This window comes from Hipposideros armiger, unplaced genomic scaffold, assembly GCF_001890085.2.
Source record: "Hipposideros armiger isolate ML-2016 unplaced genomic scaffold, ASM189008v1 scaffold_940, whole genome shotgun sequence".
Taxonomy (NCBI): Eukaryota; Metazoa; Chordata; class Mammalia; order Chiroptera; family Hipposideridae; genus Hipposideros; species Hipposideros armiger.
Window position 1 is genome coordinate 269709 of NW_017732290.1, and position 18546 is coordinate 288254.

General features: G+C 50.7%; 1 protein-coding gene across 1 annotated transcript in view; it reads left to right on the plus strand.

The window, feature by feature from the left end:
- TMEM181 (transmembrane protein 181) overlaps nt 1-18546 on the plus strand; it is a 63475-nt gene that overhangs the window by 21034 nt on the left and 23895 nt on the right. Inside the window, exons 2-5 of the mRNA XM_019630762.1 lie at nt 7219-7322; nt 13882-13937; nt 15636-15726; nt 17024-17145. Coding sequence (XP_019486307.1) covers nt 7219-7322; nt 13882-13937; nt 15636-15726; nt 17024-17145 — 373 coding nt within the window. The remainder of the gene's footprint in view (nt 1-7218; nt 7323-13881; nt 13938-15635; nt 15727-17023; nt 17146-18546) is intronic.

The window sequence follows — 18546 nt, forward strand, 5'->3', positions numbered from 1 at the left end:
AAGACAACATTGGGAGAAAAAAGTTAAATTTTGCAATTCAGTGGTCGATAGTTTATCATATTAGGGAAAAAGAACATGGAGGAAACCGGAGTAAAACCAGGAAGAGCGCGCAGAAGTGGGAGGAATCAACAGCATTGAACACCTGCCACTTGTAAGGCTCAGCACTGTCCCCACGGGGCCCGCGGGAGCTCCACATCGGTGGGGGAGGCCTGGAAGCGTATGAAGAACTGTTGCCCACAGTGAAATCCCCAACAGGTGTGTGCGTCCTGACCTGCCCTGCAGCTGCGGAGACAGGTGCTTTCTCAGTGGCTGGGAGGCAGGACGTCAGCTGGGCCCAGCTGGGCCGGGAGGGACGGAGCATGGGGGCTGGAGGGAGGCGCAGGACCGGGTGACTGACTGTCAGTGGAAGTAGGAAGGGCAGTGCATAGTGACAGGGATAGTTGGTGACTGTCTCATACTCTGAAAGGACATTTCCAGGTACCTTGAACTAGGAGGTTTCCATGCCTGTGTGACTTAGTATCTTGAGTTTCGTTTTTAATTTTGGTTTATTTGGGGGGCATGCGTGTCAATGGGAAGCTTTTAGTTCTAATAGACTGTGTTGTGCAAAGTGGCTGAGCCGGCAGGCGTATCCGCAAGTTGAGCTGGGCACGTCCAGGGTTAATTCGGTGCCCGTGTCCCTGGTGACTCGGGTGGTTTCCATCTTTTGGCTCTCGGTCTTGGGCCTGGTGGCGGTGCCCACCCTGTCACCACCCTGGGTGGTGTGGCTGCGGCTACTCGGGCAGTGCTTCCATACGCAGTCATGTCCACTGAAGACAGAGGTTTCCCTCTCATCCGTCTGGTAGGCGGGGACACCTTTCCTAGCAGTGCCTGGCTGGTTTCCCGCAGGTTCTGCACCCGAGTGGGGAGAAAGGCTGGGAGGTGAGGGTCTGGCGTTTTCAGCCTCTGTTATGGAAGGCTGGTCTCGCTGGCAGGGGACCAAGGTGGGAGGAGGGCAGACAGGGGCCCTGGACAGACCGCAGGGTGTGCTTCTGTCCTGAACTCCAAAAATCCCTTCACCTCCCTTCTTTAGAATAAAGTGGGACATGATAGTGGGAGCATTGTGTCCAAAGACACCAGCATGCATAATCATGTCAGTGACAGCGGGTGGCGAAGTGTTTGGCTATCACTCTGAGTGACAGGGAGGTCACTGCAGAGTTTTGAATGGAAAATGGAGACACCTGGCTGTCACTGGAACGGCTGGGTAGAGAGCAGAGTGTGGGTGGTAAGGGTGGAAGCAGGGAGACCGGTGACAGATGGCAGAGGCTCAACGGGAGAAGTGACAAGGGCTGAGTCTCATGTTTTGAAGGCTTTGCCGATGCATCAGGTGTGGGGAGTGAGGAAAAGACATGTTAAGATGACGCCGTAGTTTTAGGCCTGCACAGCTGGAAGGTTGGAGTTGCCACTTCCAGAGGTGGGAAAACCATGGGCAGGTCCAGTGGGAACCCAGGAGTCTGGTTTTTGACGTGTGACACTTGAGGTGTCCCGGTGGAGATGTCAAGTCGGTGTTTCATGTGAGTCTGGCGTTCAGCTGAGCTGAGGTATGAACATAGGGTTCTTTTCACATGTTCGTCTCTGAAGCCTGAAACAGGTGTGGTGAGCATCACCCCGGCAGTGAGAGTGGGGACGGGAAGAGAGGCAAAGAGCAGCATTATGCAAACGTGTCCCAGGGAGAAAATGATGGTATTTAGCTGTGGAGAGCCAGCTAGAATGGTTTCCCAGCTATTTTCTTGTGGGAATTGATGGCCCCACTGCCTTCACCTGATTTGGGAAATGGTTATGAATATGCATAACGAGGGGAGGCAAGGTTTACGGAGACGTGGATTCCTGGGGTTGGTGTTCCAGTAAAGGTGTCTTTAGTCTTTCTAGGAAATATTTCTGTGGTATTTTAAATCGCCCATGAAATGGAGACCAATTTAGAAGGGACCTAGAGAGTCCAAGCTGGCCCTAAGGGTGCAGGCTGCTCCATTGCATTTGAAAAGTCTTCCAAGGGCCTGGGGCCTCCAACTAGGCCAGAGCTGTAGCGTGTGTGTATCATCAGGTGCCTGCGTGTGAAAAGATACTTGGGCCTGGAGAGCAAGGCTGACCTATGGGTCTCGTGAAGAAAAGCAAAGCGACGCGGAGCTGGCAGGGTTTTGTAGGAAGTCTCCCTGCCCTGGTTATCTAGATAGAAGATTTCATCAGCTGCTGTGCTTGACTTGGCTGGGGGGAAGAGGGGGGTGGAACGCTGAGCCCCTTCCCTGTTCCCCGGCATCTCACCACCGACTTGAGGGAATCACGTGAGCTAATTAATGAAAGCTGAGTGGAGTAGATGTTTTCTGAATGCCCACATGTGTCTGGTGTCTACGCAGATAAACTGATCCTTTGTCAAAAGACACTCAGCTATGCAGTGCAGACCACGTGTGGTGTACTGGTTTAAAAGTGTGGGTGGCCACGAGAGATGGAGAAGCGAGGAACGCTTCTGCGAGGAGGTGAGACATACAGAAGCCATGCTGAGTCAGATTTGGGTGGTTTGGGAGGAGAAGAGAGCGTTTCAGATCAGGAGAGCAGTGTATGGATGGGCCGGTCTGGAGTCTGGCCCGACTGCCCCGGAGGCACTGCAGAGCGTGAACCCTGGATCTGGTGCTTGGGTTCCAGTGCTGCTCCTGCCACTTAATAGCTTCGTGACTGGGGGCAAGCTGCCTACCTTTTGAAGCCTGAACTCTCTCACCTGTGAAGTGGCGATGCTAATAGTACCTACTTCAGAAGGCAGTTGTGATGACTAAGGAATGATTTGGGGGGACCTTGAAAACCATAAGGAGGAGTTTAAACGTGGTTGTGTTGGCTGTGGGGAGTCACAGAGGCTTTCTGTGCGGGGCCAGCATGTTAAAAGTGCTGTAATGCCTACGAGGAAGACGCCTCTGGGAGGTCCTTGTGGGGAGAGTTGTGAGGGCCTGGACTGCGCGGCCAGTGTGCTGGGAATGTGAAGAGCAGGGCGTCCCCGCGCCTGGCGGGTGTGCAGCACGAATGAGAACAGGGCATAGCAGGTGACTCCGAGGTTTCAGGATGTGGGGATGGAGACAGGGCAGAGGCAGGAAATGGGGACTGGGGGGAGGTGTTTCGTTTCTGTCATTTTGTTTCCTAATGGATTCAGTTTTAAACCTATTGGCCATACGAGGTGTGATCAAAAGATAGGGTAAATGTTCAAATAAAAAATGTATTACAGTAAGACACATTGCCATTAAACCCGTCCACCCAAAATACTCCCTCTCGCTTCGAACACACTCATCCCATCGTTCTTGCCACGTTCTGAAGCAGCTCTGGAAGTCCTCTTTTGTGAGTGTCTTTAATTGCGCTGTCGTGGATACCTCAGTGTCCTGAATCTGTTGAAAACCTTTTCCTTTTATGGTCATTTTGACTTTGGGAAAGTGCCAGAAGTCGCACGGTGCCAGATCCGGGGAATAAGGTGGGTGAGGTCACACTGTAACATTTTTATTTGACAGAAATTGCCATATACCAGAAGCGATGTGTGACATGGAACGTTGTCATGATGGAGGATGAGCTAAAGACACTCAGGAAAGAGGACTTCCAGAACTGCTTCAGAGAGTGGCAAGAATGATGGGATAAGTGTGTTCAAAGCGAGGGGGGATTAATGGCAATGTGTCATTTACTGTAATACATTTTTTTAATTTAAACATTCACCATATCTTTTGATCACACCTACTAAAGTAACATAGGACTTCTAAGTGACATTATCTTTGGAGACACTATTTCAGAGTGGGGTCAGGGGTGGAGGTCAGAGGCGGTTCCTGGAGGCGGGAAAGGCTGTTAAGAGGAAGCTGGCGATGAGCCAGCATTGGAGCCCACACAGCGTCGGGTCCTGGATCTCGGGCTGGAGAACTTCCAGAAGAGCGTGGGTGACACAGAGGAGGAGATGAAGGTGGGTAGAGGCCTCTCGGTATAAACTGTGTATGTTTTCTGCATCACAGTCTTGCCTGCGAGCACCTAATGAAATAATCTTCTTGTTGGTGGCCTGGTATGGAGTTTATCTGCTCCCCAAGACATGCCTGGGCCGTTGGTTGTTGGTGTAGATTAAGCTTGATTCTTAGAAACACATCAGTATTTCGTCAGGGAGGTGAAGTGGGAAGTAGGCAGAGAAGTCACTGGTTCAGGGCAGGAAGTGTGTGGCAGGTGAGATGGGGGTGGGGGGGACAGGACGGGAGGGAGAGAGAGAGGGACGTCCTCCCGAGCTGGTCTCGCACTACGTGGCCTTGACTCGTCGCTGCTGCTCCCCTCTTCATGTTGGCGCCTCCGAGTTTTGTCATTTTGCACCACAGTGTAAACCTGTGATTTGTCTGGAATAGGGAGATGTTCTGAGGTGTCAGAAGTCTCTAGCTTTTTGGTGAACTGCTTCAGAGTTTTTAGACGCAAAGTCGAGAGCAGAAAGGGCCGTGGACAGGCATCACTGTGCTGTGGTGCTGTCACTGGCCCACGACACCCTGTGGCTGGAAGGTTCTCTGGACCCCAGGCCTCGCAGAGTAAGGACGCCCAGAAAGGTTTGCTGCTTGTCAGGAAACTGAAGATGGAGCAGACATGGGCTTGTGGCCCACCTGTCCCAGCCTGGTCAGCAGGGGTGGCAGTGCCTGATGACATTTTCTCAAGTAGGCCCTTTCTGCTTTCTCCGTGTCTTTTTTCTGCTCAGAGCCCTTTGATTGTCGAACCAGGAAGATTTGTAATAAATTGGATTTAAGCAGAAGTTTTAAGGGAATGGAAACAATAGATTTTTATTGAGCCCTCAAGGAGCAAAGTAGAAAAATACCCTGGCTAGGTTGTATGCTGCCGAAATTTGATCTTGAGCTGTCATTCCCTTTTCTAAGTCTTTTCAGCCTTCTTTCTCACCTGCTAAATAACTGTGCTTTTAAAATAAATCATGCATGTGTTTTAAAAATCAAACTTTGAAGTATTATTCTTATTCTGTTTTTCTTTGTGCTTCTGCTGGGAGCCTGGGCCCCGGGGGCGGGCGGGGGGGCAGTTTGCCCTGAGAGTGGCAGAATGGGCTGCCATGCATGACTTTGTTTTAAACAACTGGAGGTTTACAGAACAGTGGCCAAGGCAGGACAGAAGGTGTCTGCGCACCCTTCAGCCAGCTTCCCTTGTGTTGGCGTCTTCTACCCCATGGCACATTCATCAAAACTGAGATCAGCATTGGTGCGTTCTACTGAGTGCAGCCTGTTTGCTGCTCGTCCGTTGAACTTTGTGTAAGGCCTTTCCTGAGTGAAAAAGCCCGTGCAGCTGCGTGGAAATCTTCCCTTCTGCTGAGCGCTAGACGTGCATTAAACACGCTGTGCTACGGAACTACCAGCAGCCTGGACACCTGGGTAACAGACAAGTGACAATGGAGACCTTGTTCTCAGCCAGCCCCACGTTCCACAGGCTTTTCCAGAAGGGTATTCGTGGAGCTGGGTCCCCTCAGCTCTGTCCTGCTGCCAGAGGCTTTTTCCCGGGGAGCGGCAGTTACTGCCAAAGGCAAAGTGGTGACATCTTGGGCAAGTCTCTAGGCCTCAGTTTCCTCATGTGAAAATTGAAGGCTTGGACTTCCTCCCTGAGATGATTTCCGTCTCTAATATCTTAAGGCTTTCAGGCCTGTTATCATCTTTTGGGTCCAAACTCCAAGTTCCCTAATCCACTAGCTGTCTTCTCATGCACAGCAGGGCCATTGGTAGTTCAGCCTTTGGACCCGAGTCCCAAAGGAGAAGAGGGAGGCACTCATTCCTTTGTCTCTCACTGGGCCACTGATCGGTCATTGGGGTCCTGCTGGACACAGCAGGCGTGTCAGCAGAGCCACGTCAGAGCGATAGTGGCTCGTGGCCCCACCTTTGCCCTGAGATACAGTCCAGCTGACTTCCTGTTGAGGAACTGGACTCTTTGGCTGTGTAAGGGAGAGGGTGTGTGTGTACACAGAGCCACGTAAGTTTCAGGCCACGAAAGCAAATACCCATTCGCTCTTTCCAGTCAGAAGCCTGTCTCTCCCCCTCCCGGGGGTGTATTGTCGCCTCTCCATGAGAAATTCCTTCCTGCTGTCTCAGCTCCCAAGACCAGGAAATGCTAGAGGAATAAAAAGAATGTAGAAAGCAAAGCAAAACAAAACCCCGTTTGCTCTCATCTCTTTGGGTTTATGGGTCTTCTCTTTAGGTTATAGGGGAAGGGCCAGCCACCTGCGGGCCACACCTGACCCACCACCTCCTGTACGAGGGTTGAATTGGAACATGGCGACACACATGCATTTACATGGTGTCTGGGCTGCACTGAGGACTCAGGATGGAGACCATGTGGCCTCAAACACGTATCGTCTGGTGCTTTACAGGTTTTTCTTTTGTTTGCCAGCCTCTGGCAGAGAGAGTTCTAAAAGAGAAATGACACTCTACCACCATTTCCTTCTGGCCAAAGGACAAAGTAGGGATGAGTAGGAGGGTACCCGAGAGGGTGAGTGTTCAGAGATGGGTTTCCATATTGGTGTTAGATCACAGAAAACCGAGCAACTTGCTTAGTTGCATCAAAACCAGACCCCACAGTGAAGGTCAGGCAGAGCTTGACCACAGTGGGGTGATGTGAATGAGGGTGTCTCAGACTGAGGGACCCTGGACAGGAGTCATGAAACTGTGGACTAGTCGGAAGACCAGATAGAAAATGTGGTGCTGGCAGCACCTAGGGTTCCAAGGCTGGACGCAGTGGTGACAGCTAACAGTTAAGGCTGAGTGTTTATGAATGACAGGGAGCTGCACCACTTGGGCTGTGCTCTGGGAGCTGGAGGTGGGGATATGTGTAGAGGGGGTCTGGCTACCACTTAGGTGGCATGGTAAAATGTGCCCTCAGTGGGCATGAGAGTACATTTTCCTGCGACAAGGGGTGGGTTTGGCTGGCCCTGTGCAGACTAGGGTGGCAGGGGCCCTCTCTATACAGCACTTGATCCCGAACATGCCGGAATGTCACCCTGACCCTGCAGCGGTCATTGAGGTCATTGAGACTGTTTTTGTCAGGCGGGTCACCTGGCTTCAGCATAGGTCTGCTTCTGAGGTGACGGCTTGCAAGTGGGGCGGGGCAGTCCCCGTGCATGCGGCCCGTGCGCTGCTAGTTTGGGAGTAGCCTCGTGTGGACTGAGCCATCTCCCTGCCTGCCCCTCACCCACTGGCTTCTGCTCCACAGGCTGGCGCCCATGCGGCTGTACACACTCTCCAAGCGCCACTTCGTCCTCGTGTTCGTCGTCTTCTTTGTCTGTTTTGGCCTGACCGTCTTCATCGGGATCAAAGGTAAGGTGCAGGGTTTGATTATTTTATCATTTATAGTTACCCTGCAGTGCAGTGCTTTTCAGCCTGGCCCACCTGTCCTTACCTGCCAAGGGCCCCACTGTGCACCTGCTGGGTAGAGGGGTAACCCTGGCCCTGCCCCCTACAGCAGCCAGGGCCTATGTGCAGTATGGCAGCACTGGGCCGCCTTGACTGTTCAACCTTTTGTTGGACAGTCAAACATTTCTGGAAAGTCTGTGTGTGCCAGGACCCAGCCGGGTGCTGGGGAATCCAAACACGCCGGCTGATGTGGGAGACGGGCCATGTAAACATTACATACAGCGAGTGGTGGGGCGGGCGGGAGATGCTGGGGAGGGGCCTGCGGTGGCCACAGGGGGATGGGGCTGCTCTGGCAGGAGGGAGCCCGCAGGTGGCTTTGGCCTTGTCTTCAGGGCCCCAGGCGCCCTGCAGGCCCCCAGCATGCAGTTTGAGGGGAAGAGACCTGGGTTTCTGGGAACCTTGTGAAAGCCACCGGCTTCTCTGGTCCTTAGTTTCCCATCTTTGAGAAAAGGGGGTTGGATGGGATGATTTCAGAGGTGTTTTCGGAGCTGAAATTGTTATGGTGTATGCCTACAAAGGCTGGTTTCTTAAAGCTTGGGCTGGTGAGTGGACTGAGGAAGCTGGAGAGAGGGTGGTGACTTAGGTGCTGTTTGTCTGCTGCTGATGAGGATGGTGGTGACAGTGGCAGCTGTAGCCAACCTCGTTTTCCTTCCCATGAAGTCACTAAGGAATAACAGTTACATAAATCACAGCACAAGACATATCCATTATCTTACTTGATTTTCACAACTGTCCCTTAAGATTCGTAGGGGGAGCATTAATACTCTCGTGGTCTCTAGCCTTACGGGACCTCAGCCAGCTCTGTTTCCTTCAGCCACTGTCTGTCTCATACACGCATGATGACACCCAACCTTCTCCACTCAGCAAGGCTGAGATAAGAAAAACCATGTTAGGATTGCCACATCCCTCTCCTGCCTGCCATAGAGGACGGGTATTAGTCAGGATTCTCCAGAGAAACAGGCCAACAGGATGAAACAGAGCCAGTAGGGCCCTGAGACCTAAGTCACAGGAGCTGCCCATGGTAAGATCCGTGAATTCCATAGCACGGGCCCCCTGCCGCATGGCTTTTGCTGTGAAGAGAGCTTCTTGGTCAGAAGCAACGCTGTGTGGCATACCATGACTGTGGATAAGGCATTCTGTAAGTCCTCAGGTGTAAGTTTTGCCGAAAGCATTACATGCTGGGAAGGCAATTCCATACCCACAGTAAGTGTCCCTTTCAGTAGGAACGAAATGCTGCCCCTTCCATGGTGGGCATCAGTCCACACTAATCTGCTCAGCAGGTAGCTGCCTGATCACCCCCGGGAAGCAGTGCTGTGTCAGGGACTCAGTGCTGGTCTCTGCTGCTGGCACACTGGGCGCTCAGTGATGGCTGCAGCCAGGCCAGCCTTGGTGAGTGAGGTCCAGGCTGCTGAGCCCTTGCATAACCTCCGTCCCTGCCTCCATGGGCACTTTGCTCATGAGCCCACCAGGCAGTGGCTAGGGGAAGGGGCTGACTGGGATCCAGAGAAGGAGTCATCCTGTCCACTTGATTGTTAAAATCCTCCTGTGCTGAGGTCACCTTTTGGTGAGCATTCACATGGGTCACAAATATTTTCACATTTTTTGCCCATTCAGAAAGGCCTATCCACATACCTCTTTCCTTGTCGCCCTTTTCCCAACACGTTCCTTCCAAGTCCCTTACCATCTAGGCAAACCACCGGCCACAGCTCAAGAATTGGTATGTAACCCACGCAGGGCAATCAGCCAGGCACACTGCCCCAAGTTCTGCTCCTGGAGGATGTCCCGTCACCACTATCCTTCAGGGGTGCCCCAGGAGGGGCCGTCGTGCTGCAGCTGCCCCCTCAGGTGGTGCCTGCATATCATGCAGAACCACCTATAAACCAGGCCCGGGTCTTCTCTTCCTCGGTCACCTGGTCTTAGAGAGCTCCCCGTGGTGCCATAGGTGCAGGCTGGGAGAGAAGATAGTGTAGCCAGAGTGGGGACCATAGGCGTTTGGGCCACTTCTCCCTGTGACCCCCTGAGCCTCCGGGGCCTGCTCAGGACAGATCATATTTCCTCTGGTGATGGAGTGAGTGCTGCTGTGCCCGCCCACCTGCATGCTCAATGCGTCAGGTGACACCCACTTCATCGCGGGCAGCTCAGGCTGCATGGTCACGTGGTGGCCCATGGTTAAGTGTTCGGTCTCTCCTGCGGCCCAGGAGCAGGCCAAGAGCTGTTCCTCACACGGAGAGCAGTGACCTGCAGGGGGTGGCAGGGCTGTGCCCCCAAGTCCTGAAGGCCTGCTCTGAGATTCACCCATGGGGCCTGCAGAGGCTCTACACAGCGTCCCGATCTGTCACTGCCACTTCGGGCACATGGGTCTGCACATCACGCGGCCCCAGCAGTGGAGTGGCTGGCACGGCGGCCATGGCAGCTGCAGGGCCTTCACGCATTCTGCAACCCACTCAGATATAGCAGCTGTTGGGTCACAAGGTGAATGGGCTGAGTAACACGCCCAGATGAGAAATGTTGCCCCCAAATCCAGAGGCCCGTTCGGCGTCGTGCCTGTTGTGGTTGTGTGAGGGGCCTGATGCAGCAACGTCTCCTTCACCTCAGAATCCTAGCTCTACACAGCGCACACCACTGGACCCCAGAAATTTCACTGAGGTAGAAATCCTCTGAATTTCAGTCAGATTTATTTTCCACCTTCTGATACGCTAATGTCTCACCAATAAGTTTAGAGTAGTCACTCCTTCTTACTCGGTACAGTCATTATGATGCCATCAATGTCATAATGGACCGATGTGACAGCCTGCGAGGGGAAGTGGTCAGGACCTTGTGAACTAACTGAGGACATTGGGCTGCAGAGCTGATCTCCCCTGCGGAGGACAGGGACGGTGTATTGCTGGCCTTGCCAGCTGGGAGCAAACCGCTTCTGGTGCGCCTTCCTCTCAGGGACAGAAAGAGAACATTGGCCAGATCAGTAGCTGCACATCAGGTACCAGAAGACGTGTGGATTTGCTCAACAATGAAACCCCGTCTGGCACAGCAGCCGCGAGTGGAATCACCACCTGGCTAAGCTTAGGATAGCCCACTGCCTACTTCTCGGGCCGGCTCCGCGAGCTGGGTGAGATGTGGTGGGAAGCTTGCAAGTCCCTGGTGGTAGCGCCGCCGTCTGCAGTCCCTCCAGGAACGCGATACTGGTTTTGGTGTACTGTTTTCAGAGGTGAGGCTGTACTGGTGGCTTCCACTTGGCCTTTCTCACCATGATAGCCCTCACTCCACACGTGAGGGAACTGGTGTGGGGGTCCTGCCAGCTGCTGAGTATGTCTCCCAAGTGCGCCTCCTGGAACTGGGCCATTAACCATTGGCTGGGCCTGGGGACCTACTAGGCCCAGACACACCTGAGCTAAACCTCAGTTGATCACCTGACCTCCGTAGTCCCACCTCAGTCTGCTGGACCTCAGGGCCCTATTGGGGCTCCTGAAATTAGTGTCAGTTCTGGGCCTGTGTTCAGTAGTCCCCAGGATGTCTAATGATTTCCTTTTCCCCCAGTGCACCCTTATCCTGGTGACAGGCTGTAGGTTCCTTTGGGAGAATGATTAACAGTACACATTTTCAGCAGTTTACTGGGGTGCCTTCTTAAGGGGTCCAGCCTTCTCTTCATTCAAGGAGTTTGGGGCCTGTAAGCTGGCTCAAATCTGGAAACTGTTGATGGGCTGTGACTCTCTGTTTTTGTGATTCAGGTTACACTTCTGTTCACTTGATCTAGGACTTTTCTGCTTATATAGATGAAGTGAGAATTTAGTTGGCTTCCTATAAATTTCACTTGTAGGAAAACCATGACCAACTAGCAACGCTATAGGTCTGTGCGAGTCAGACTATTCTGATGGGCGCTTTGCCTCCCCTGTCCATTACAGTAGCCATGCCCACCTCGCCTTTGGTAGCTGAGTGCCACACTGGGCCCTGCCACCCCGGTGACCACAGTTCCACTGTGAGTGAGACCTGGCCTCCGAGGAAGGGCGGTCATACAGCTCATTAAGGATCCCGGGGGTTCCCCTCACACGTTTATTGCACTAGTGGTGAAAAGTATGTCTCTGGAATCTCCCAGTAGGTCTTCAATGACAAGCCACCCTAGCACTCCAGTCTCCCTAAGCCTCTGAATCTCTTCCTCTACACTAAACCAGACAGGTGTGGCATCTCTGATTCACTCACCAGGGACCACCGTTTGGTCCACGTTTTCGCCAACCAACCAACCAAACTGTGAGAGCCCTTCCTCGCCCCCGGGCTGCAGCGTTCAGCGCAGAGCCTCTGCTCAGGGAGCCCATAGCATAAGTCCGGCCTAGTCCCACTTTACATCCCTTCCACTGTTGCCTCAGTTCCCACGTGTTCTCCCATTTCTCTCTGTATACATCAGAAAACCTGAGTAGTTCTTTTGGGGTGTAGTACTCCTCCTCATGGGTCACCCTTTCTACCTCGCCTCTGGGGGCCTGCTGGCACTTGAGTCTAGTTATAGTTCTGGAAGCAAACTGGGTTGGTCCTGAGGAGAACCAGTATTGTCCCTGAGGCAGCTGCCTCCCGGGGGGCCATGGCCATTTTCCTGGGTCGTGCTGGGTTAATCCCTCGGAGGTGGGAAAGCTGGAAGCCGCTTCCACTGGGAATGGGAAGGGTTCCACTGGCAAGGAAGGCGCATCAGAATCTAGCGGCTCAGGGTCCCCAGTTCCATCAGGATCTTCCTGCATGTGCCCAGACAGGACCCCATTCTTTCGCAATCAGTGCCCTCCCTTTAACAGTGAGACACCTGTGAGGCAGGGCGTTCACCTTGTGCCGTAAGTCAGCCCGTTGCCGGACGCGCTTCTGGGCTTGGTTTTCAGCAGTCTCAGCCCTGCGGCTACAGGAAATAAGGTTCCCCTTCAGGGCACACAGGGAGATTTCAGGCAGTTTACTGGGCACTTGAGCTGCGAGTTCAAGTTCCCGAGATCACCCTTTTCAGTCCCACTTTGTCCAGCTACATTAGGAGTGACCAGCCAGCCTCATTACATTGGTGAGTTTCCCATAAATGTCCGGAAGTCTCCTAAACAGAGTCACTTAGCTCCTTGCTTCCTGTAAGTGGGTGAGTAGGAATATCTAGCGGAGATATTCTGCATCTTTTCGTGGACTGTCAGTGTTGCCTAGGACTGGACATAGTCATTAGCATCTTTAAACCTGAGCAGGTTAGAGAACCAATTCCAGAAACCCCACAACCAACACAGAAAAGTCATCCTTAACCTTCTGTTCCTGTAAAACCTGGTTCTGTGTTGTTAGTCAGCATTCTCTGGAGACACTGAACCAGCGGCAGGCTGGGGACGGTCACCAAGGCAGCCCTGACACCTGGCGTCACAGTGGAGAGTGATCTGTTGGTAGATTAAATGAAGTCAGATCCACAGTGCCTCCTTTGATCACTTCTTTTAAGGCCAAAGCTCTGAAAAATTACAGTGTACGATTTTATGAAGCGTCTATATCTGTCACTTCAGGAAAAGCCTTGATTATATATTACGCTTTTTTTATATGTTCAACTTAAATGTTTTTGGATGACTGCATTAACTGGATGAATAGATAAATGTGTCTAAATTTTTTTTTTTTTTTTAAGATTTTTATTGGGGAATTGGGGGGATGGGAATAGTGCTGGGGAATTGGGGAAAGGGGAACAGACAAGTTGCTGTCGTTTTGTTCTTCAATCTAGTTGTGGAGGATGTTGCTTCACTGGCCCAAGTTGGCACCATCATTGCGCTCTTCCCTGGCGAGGCAGATCAGTCATCGGCTTCTGGACGGCCGCTCACTGCGGCTGCTGGCCGCTCACGCTGGCTGCTGGCCACACACGGTAGCCCATGGCAATCCACTGCCACAGGGACTGCAGCCCACGCCGTCGCCGGCGACTCATGGCAGCCCAGCTCCAGGTTGAGCTGTTGTTCAGCATCTTAGCTGTGGAGGGCAGTGTTACTGGCCCTCATATGTGGGATCCGAACCGGGGCCCTCTGGCATCCCAAGCGAGTTCTTAACCATCGCGCCACTCGGCCGGCCCTGTGTCTAAATTTTTTAGCAGACATCTTTATACTTTATGAAATAGACACTGTCTGCATCGTGAATGTTTTCTTGGATGGGCACCACAAGGGAGCCGTCACTGACAGCATGTGCAGAAAACCATGGAAACAGCCTGATGTGGTGGTCGTGTCGTGTGCATTTGCACTGGGAAGTCACGAAGTGTAGCAGAGTGGATGTTGTGTGTCTGTGTTTGTATGTTTCTGTGTTTTACATAGATGTTAATCCTCTAAAGACTGACCAGGAAAATGAAACCACCTCCATATAATGTATGAGTCATTCTTGGCATTTGAAAAAAATCGATAAACTAATTATCAATTTTAGATAGATATATATATATATATATATATATATATATATATATATATATATATATAAGCTTTGTTCCTTCTCTGTTACGCTTTAGGGCCCAAAGTGATCCAGACTTCGGCAGCTAATTTTTCACTAAATAATAGCAAAAAGGTAAGACTGGGTCCAAGTTGCAGCGGGTGGGGCTTTTAAACTTCCGGGTCACTAAGAGATGGCCCTTCTTTAGAGGGTCCTTAAGGTAGAACACCTCGCCTTGCTTGCTTCTCAGGCAACACGTATCTCTTACTCCCCTGCCAGCTGCTGGCCTCTGGGCTCTTGTGTACTAATGTGACCTTTCTCGCTGTAATAAATAATAAATACTGAAGTGCTGAGAAAGGATGGTGACCACTTAGGGAGCAGCAGCTCGTTTCCAGAGGTTGTTGACTCAGCCTGATTCCTCACATCTGCAAGTCTTGTTAAATGATAAGTTCTGACGACGCTCGCTTTCTGTTTGCCCAAGTTAGGACATGGTCTCCCAGGGCCTTTCTCTCCGTCCTTCCTAATGATTGGTGTTCCTGCACGAACTCAGTTTAAATAGAAAAAATCCTTCTTTTTTAATGTGCCTTGATTCTTCACCATCTTTAGAGAAAAACAAAGGTCCTTCCAATGGGAGGATATTGTATTGTTTAATAAATACTAACTCGTGAGAGCCCAAACAAGGAAAAGCCTTTTATTTTTCGGCGTGTCAGACCTAATCTCTATGTGTACACTGAGCGCCGTTGTCTTGTATTTTCATGGCACCTAGCCTGTGTGGTTTAAATCTGATTACCTGACCCCAAATATCCCCTAGTCTCTGTTCTCCCAGCTCCCTGCTACGTTTCCACCCTTACAATTTTTAAAAAGGCAAAAGGAGAAAAATGTCATAAAACTTACCTTCTAATTCTCCTTTTTGCTACTGCAAGCTTGAAAGGACCCCCCATTTCACCCACTTTCTTTACATTTCTTTATTTTCTTTAATGCTCAGACTGAGGATCTGATTTGAAAAAGTGCAGCCAGGGGGCTTCCTGACCATAGTTTGGTCTTTTAAAATCTGCCTCTCAAGATGGCAGTCTTTTTTTGACACTGAACATAGCAGCCATCCCACAGAACTGACTTGCTTCCAAAAGATCATCTTCCCCCCTGAAAGATTCTAGACTGACCGACCATGGCTTCCTGCTTTGATGGCCTTTGTGCACACTGCAGGGAGTGTTACTGAGGCCTGCCACAAGTACTAAAACACAAAAACCACACATTACGTTCAAAGACCATGCATTAAATAATGCTTTTCTCCGGAGCAGCGGGTGGGTCTCTCCATATCCGTTCGACGCCAGTATGGTGTTTTTCAGCTGACACTGCGGAAGTGTCACTGACAACATGGTCCCCTCTATTTTTGTTAAGACTTTCCTAAAGCTGAAAATAGCAGACGTCCATCAGTGACATGTCTGGCACATTGATACTAAATCAGTGGTTCTTGTGAATATATTTCTTTGGTGTCCTTATGATCTCATTATATGGCTCATCAAATGGACTTTTTAATTTTTTCTCCCGGATGGCTTTGTCTTGGTATTTAAGTAGGGGTATTGTCCCAAGGCTACAGGCCAGAAACCACCTGCTGAGAGGTTTTCAGGAGAGACAGAAGGAAATTGCAGGAGAAAGTCCTTTCTTTTCCTGGGAGGCAGAATTTTACTTGCACTGTCAAAGGGAACCCTGCACATTGTTTCTGTTCCAGCACCCATTTTGCTAAATGTAAATTTTGTATATTAAAGTGAGGTATTTGGTAGACTCAATGAAGAGGTCACATGGCTTATTTAACTTTTTCTTTTTTCCCCTCAGCTAAAGCCAATTCAAATACGTTCAAATCCACTGTCTACATATAATCAGCAGCTATGGCTGACATGTGTTGTTGAGTTGGATCAATCAAAAGGTATGAAGCCTGATATCTTGGTCTGATTTTTCTTTGTACAAAGTACCATATTTTAAAGGTTGAAAGAGCTTTAAAATCTTTGAACAAGTGTTCAAAGATGTATTACAAGGATGGTCTTTATTCTTTATAATAACAACAAATTGGAAGCCCCTTAAATGTCCTCCAGAGTATGTTATGATGCAGCCCACAGGGAGTGCTGGTCAATCCTTAGGAATTGCTGGTCAGCTTAGCTCAGGGAGAGCTGGTCAGCTTAGCTGAGTGGCTGCAGGGTATAGGTGCAGCTGCCTCAGCCTTTTCAGTGTGCTTCTGAGAGAGAATTAAGTCCTGATGCCCCAAAGCAGTAGATCTGTCCTGCAGGGACACTTGGCAGTATCTGGAGACATTGTGACATTTTGATTGTCACACCTGGAGAGGAGGAGATGCTATTGATATCTAGTGGATGGAGGCCAGGGATGCTGCTAAACATCCTACAATGCATCGCACAGACCCCACAACGAAGACTTATCTGGCCTCAAAGTATCAATGGTGCCGAGGCTGAAAAACCCTGGCCCAAAGCATCCACAGCTTATAATGAATTAGCTCCGTCCATTTAGGATGGCACTGTTTATCTACCATCCCTGGGGGGACTGACAACATGGTCATCGACTTTATTTTCTGTGTCCTGTGATTAATATGAGATACTTTGGTTGAGAAAGAATTTGAAAAGATAACCCCCCTATGACCACAGTAAATTAAGTGGAAAGCAATGCATATTACAGAAAAATAACCCCCTGTTATAACATTTTAAAAAGATAAATAAATTTGATATCACTGTGTATTTGTGTGTCTGGGGTTGGACACATACACTTTAATTATGGTTATCTTAGGTGGTGGGATTATAATTGTTTAATGCCATCTTTATATTTTTTTGTTCTCTGATTTTTTTAACAATGAGCGTATAACCAAAAAAATAATAAATTATGTATTCAGAAAAAGTAAATCTATGTTTATATTGGTATAAAAGTTAAATATTTATGTGGCAAATTAAAAAATAAAATTACATTAGCCATGAAATATATATCCTTTTGTTGACATGAAACTGATGGATCTGAAATGGATGTTTTGACATGGCCCCCTGGGTAAGGGGGTTGCAAGCAGAACCTAATGGAAAGGCTTTACTTTGCTGGCAAGTGTGGGGTTTTCAAAGATGCCGAGTGAGGCTGAGGTGGTTGGAGGACGCTCCTGGGTCGTCACAAGCACCTTTGCAGGTGTGACATGCCTGATATGGTTCCTCACACTGAATTTCTTTCTTTTGTAGAAACGTCTATTCAGATAAACTTTCCTATGACTGTTAAAGTTGATGGTGTAACTCAAGATGGAACCACCACGTTCATTCATAACAAAGTTCACAATCGGACAAGGACCCTCAGATGTGCAGGGGTGAGTGCGTGCGGTGGTCCCTGATCGTGCTACAGTGTCAGACTTGCTTTTTAGTAAAAAAATTGAGTCAGACCAATGATCGCATGGAAAACTCATCTAACTTTATACACTGATACCATTATGAATGCTTTTAAACGTACACATGTGCTGCACACAGACACACACATACACACGTGCAGAAACACACATAACATGCACACACATGTGTGTGCACACACTCTGAGCACATATGACATGATACCTGCTTTTACCATTTGTGAACTCACTGCCTGGTGTGTCCATAGGTGACTATGGATGGGCCTCCTGTCACTCATGTCTGCCATGGTCATTTTTGATCGCGGGACTTTGGGTTGTTTGCAGCTGTGTGACGGACTCCCTGATCTGCTGGGGGCTGTGACCTGGGCCTCTCAGGAAGCGTGGCCTACATGCTGAGCTACTTCAGGGCGCAGTGCGCGGCCCTGGGATAGGAAACCCGATGGCCCAAAGTGGGACAGGACCCCTCGCCCTTGGTTGTTGTCGGCCCTGCCTCCTGTCAGAATCGGAAGAATCAGAACATGGTCCCGACTGTGGTGAGGAGGCCCCGCCAGGACCCTGAGGCTGCGTGGAGAATGTGGCTGGCACCAGAGGAGCATGAGGTGGATTACAGGGCTGGGACAGCAGTTCCCGACGAGGTCTCACACCGGGCACCTCCCAGACGTTACCTCACTCAGGCCTCACAGCAGGCCCACGGAGCGGCATCTGTCATTAGAACCCCACTTTATACAAGAAGAAACTCAGGCTTAGAGAGGTCGAGACACTGGCCCAAGGCGGCACAGATAGTGAGGGAAGGGGCCAGGATTCAGCCCTGCTTTCATTCCGAAGCCTGTGGCCTTAATGCCCACTCACACCTAGTTCATAGCAGTGAGGTACCGGGCCTGTTCATCCCGGTGAGAAGGGACTCAGGGAAGGATGCCTGCTCAGGGGCGGGCCACTGGCTGTGGTCCCTCTGTGCGGATGGCTCTAGAAGACCCTGAAGTAGGTCGGGACCACAGCCTGAAGGGGAATGGGTTGTTGGAAAGTGCGGCTGGCAGTGCTGCCCTCTGCCATCAGAATCACTGCCGTGTCTGCTCCCCAACCTGAGCAGGGGCTCTGCTGTGCTGGGTCTGTCACCTGGACGAGGCAGGTGCTGCTTGGGAAGCCCCACAAGTGACCGGCCTCTCATCTGCCTCCATTTATCACTGGCGTGAGTCGGGCCGGGCCAGTTTCTAACATGTATTTTCCTCGTCCGTAAGGGGATGATTACACCTACCCTGCCTGTCTGGAAAGTGGCGAGGATCAAGTTGAATGTCGTATGAGAGCGTGCGGCATTTGTGCCAGCGCGAGGCATCCGCATAACCCCATGTGCCTGTACGGCAGGTGCTC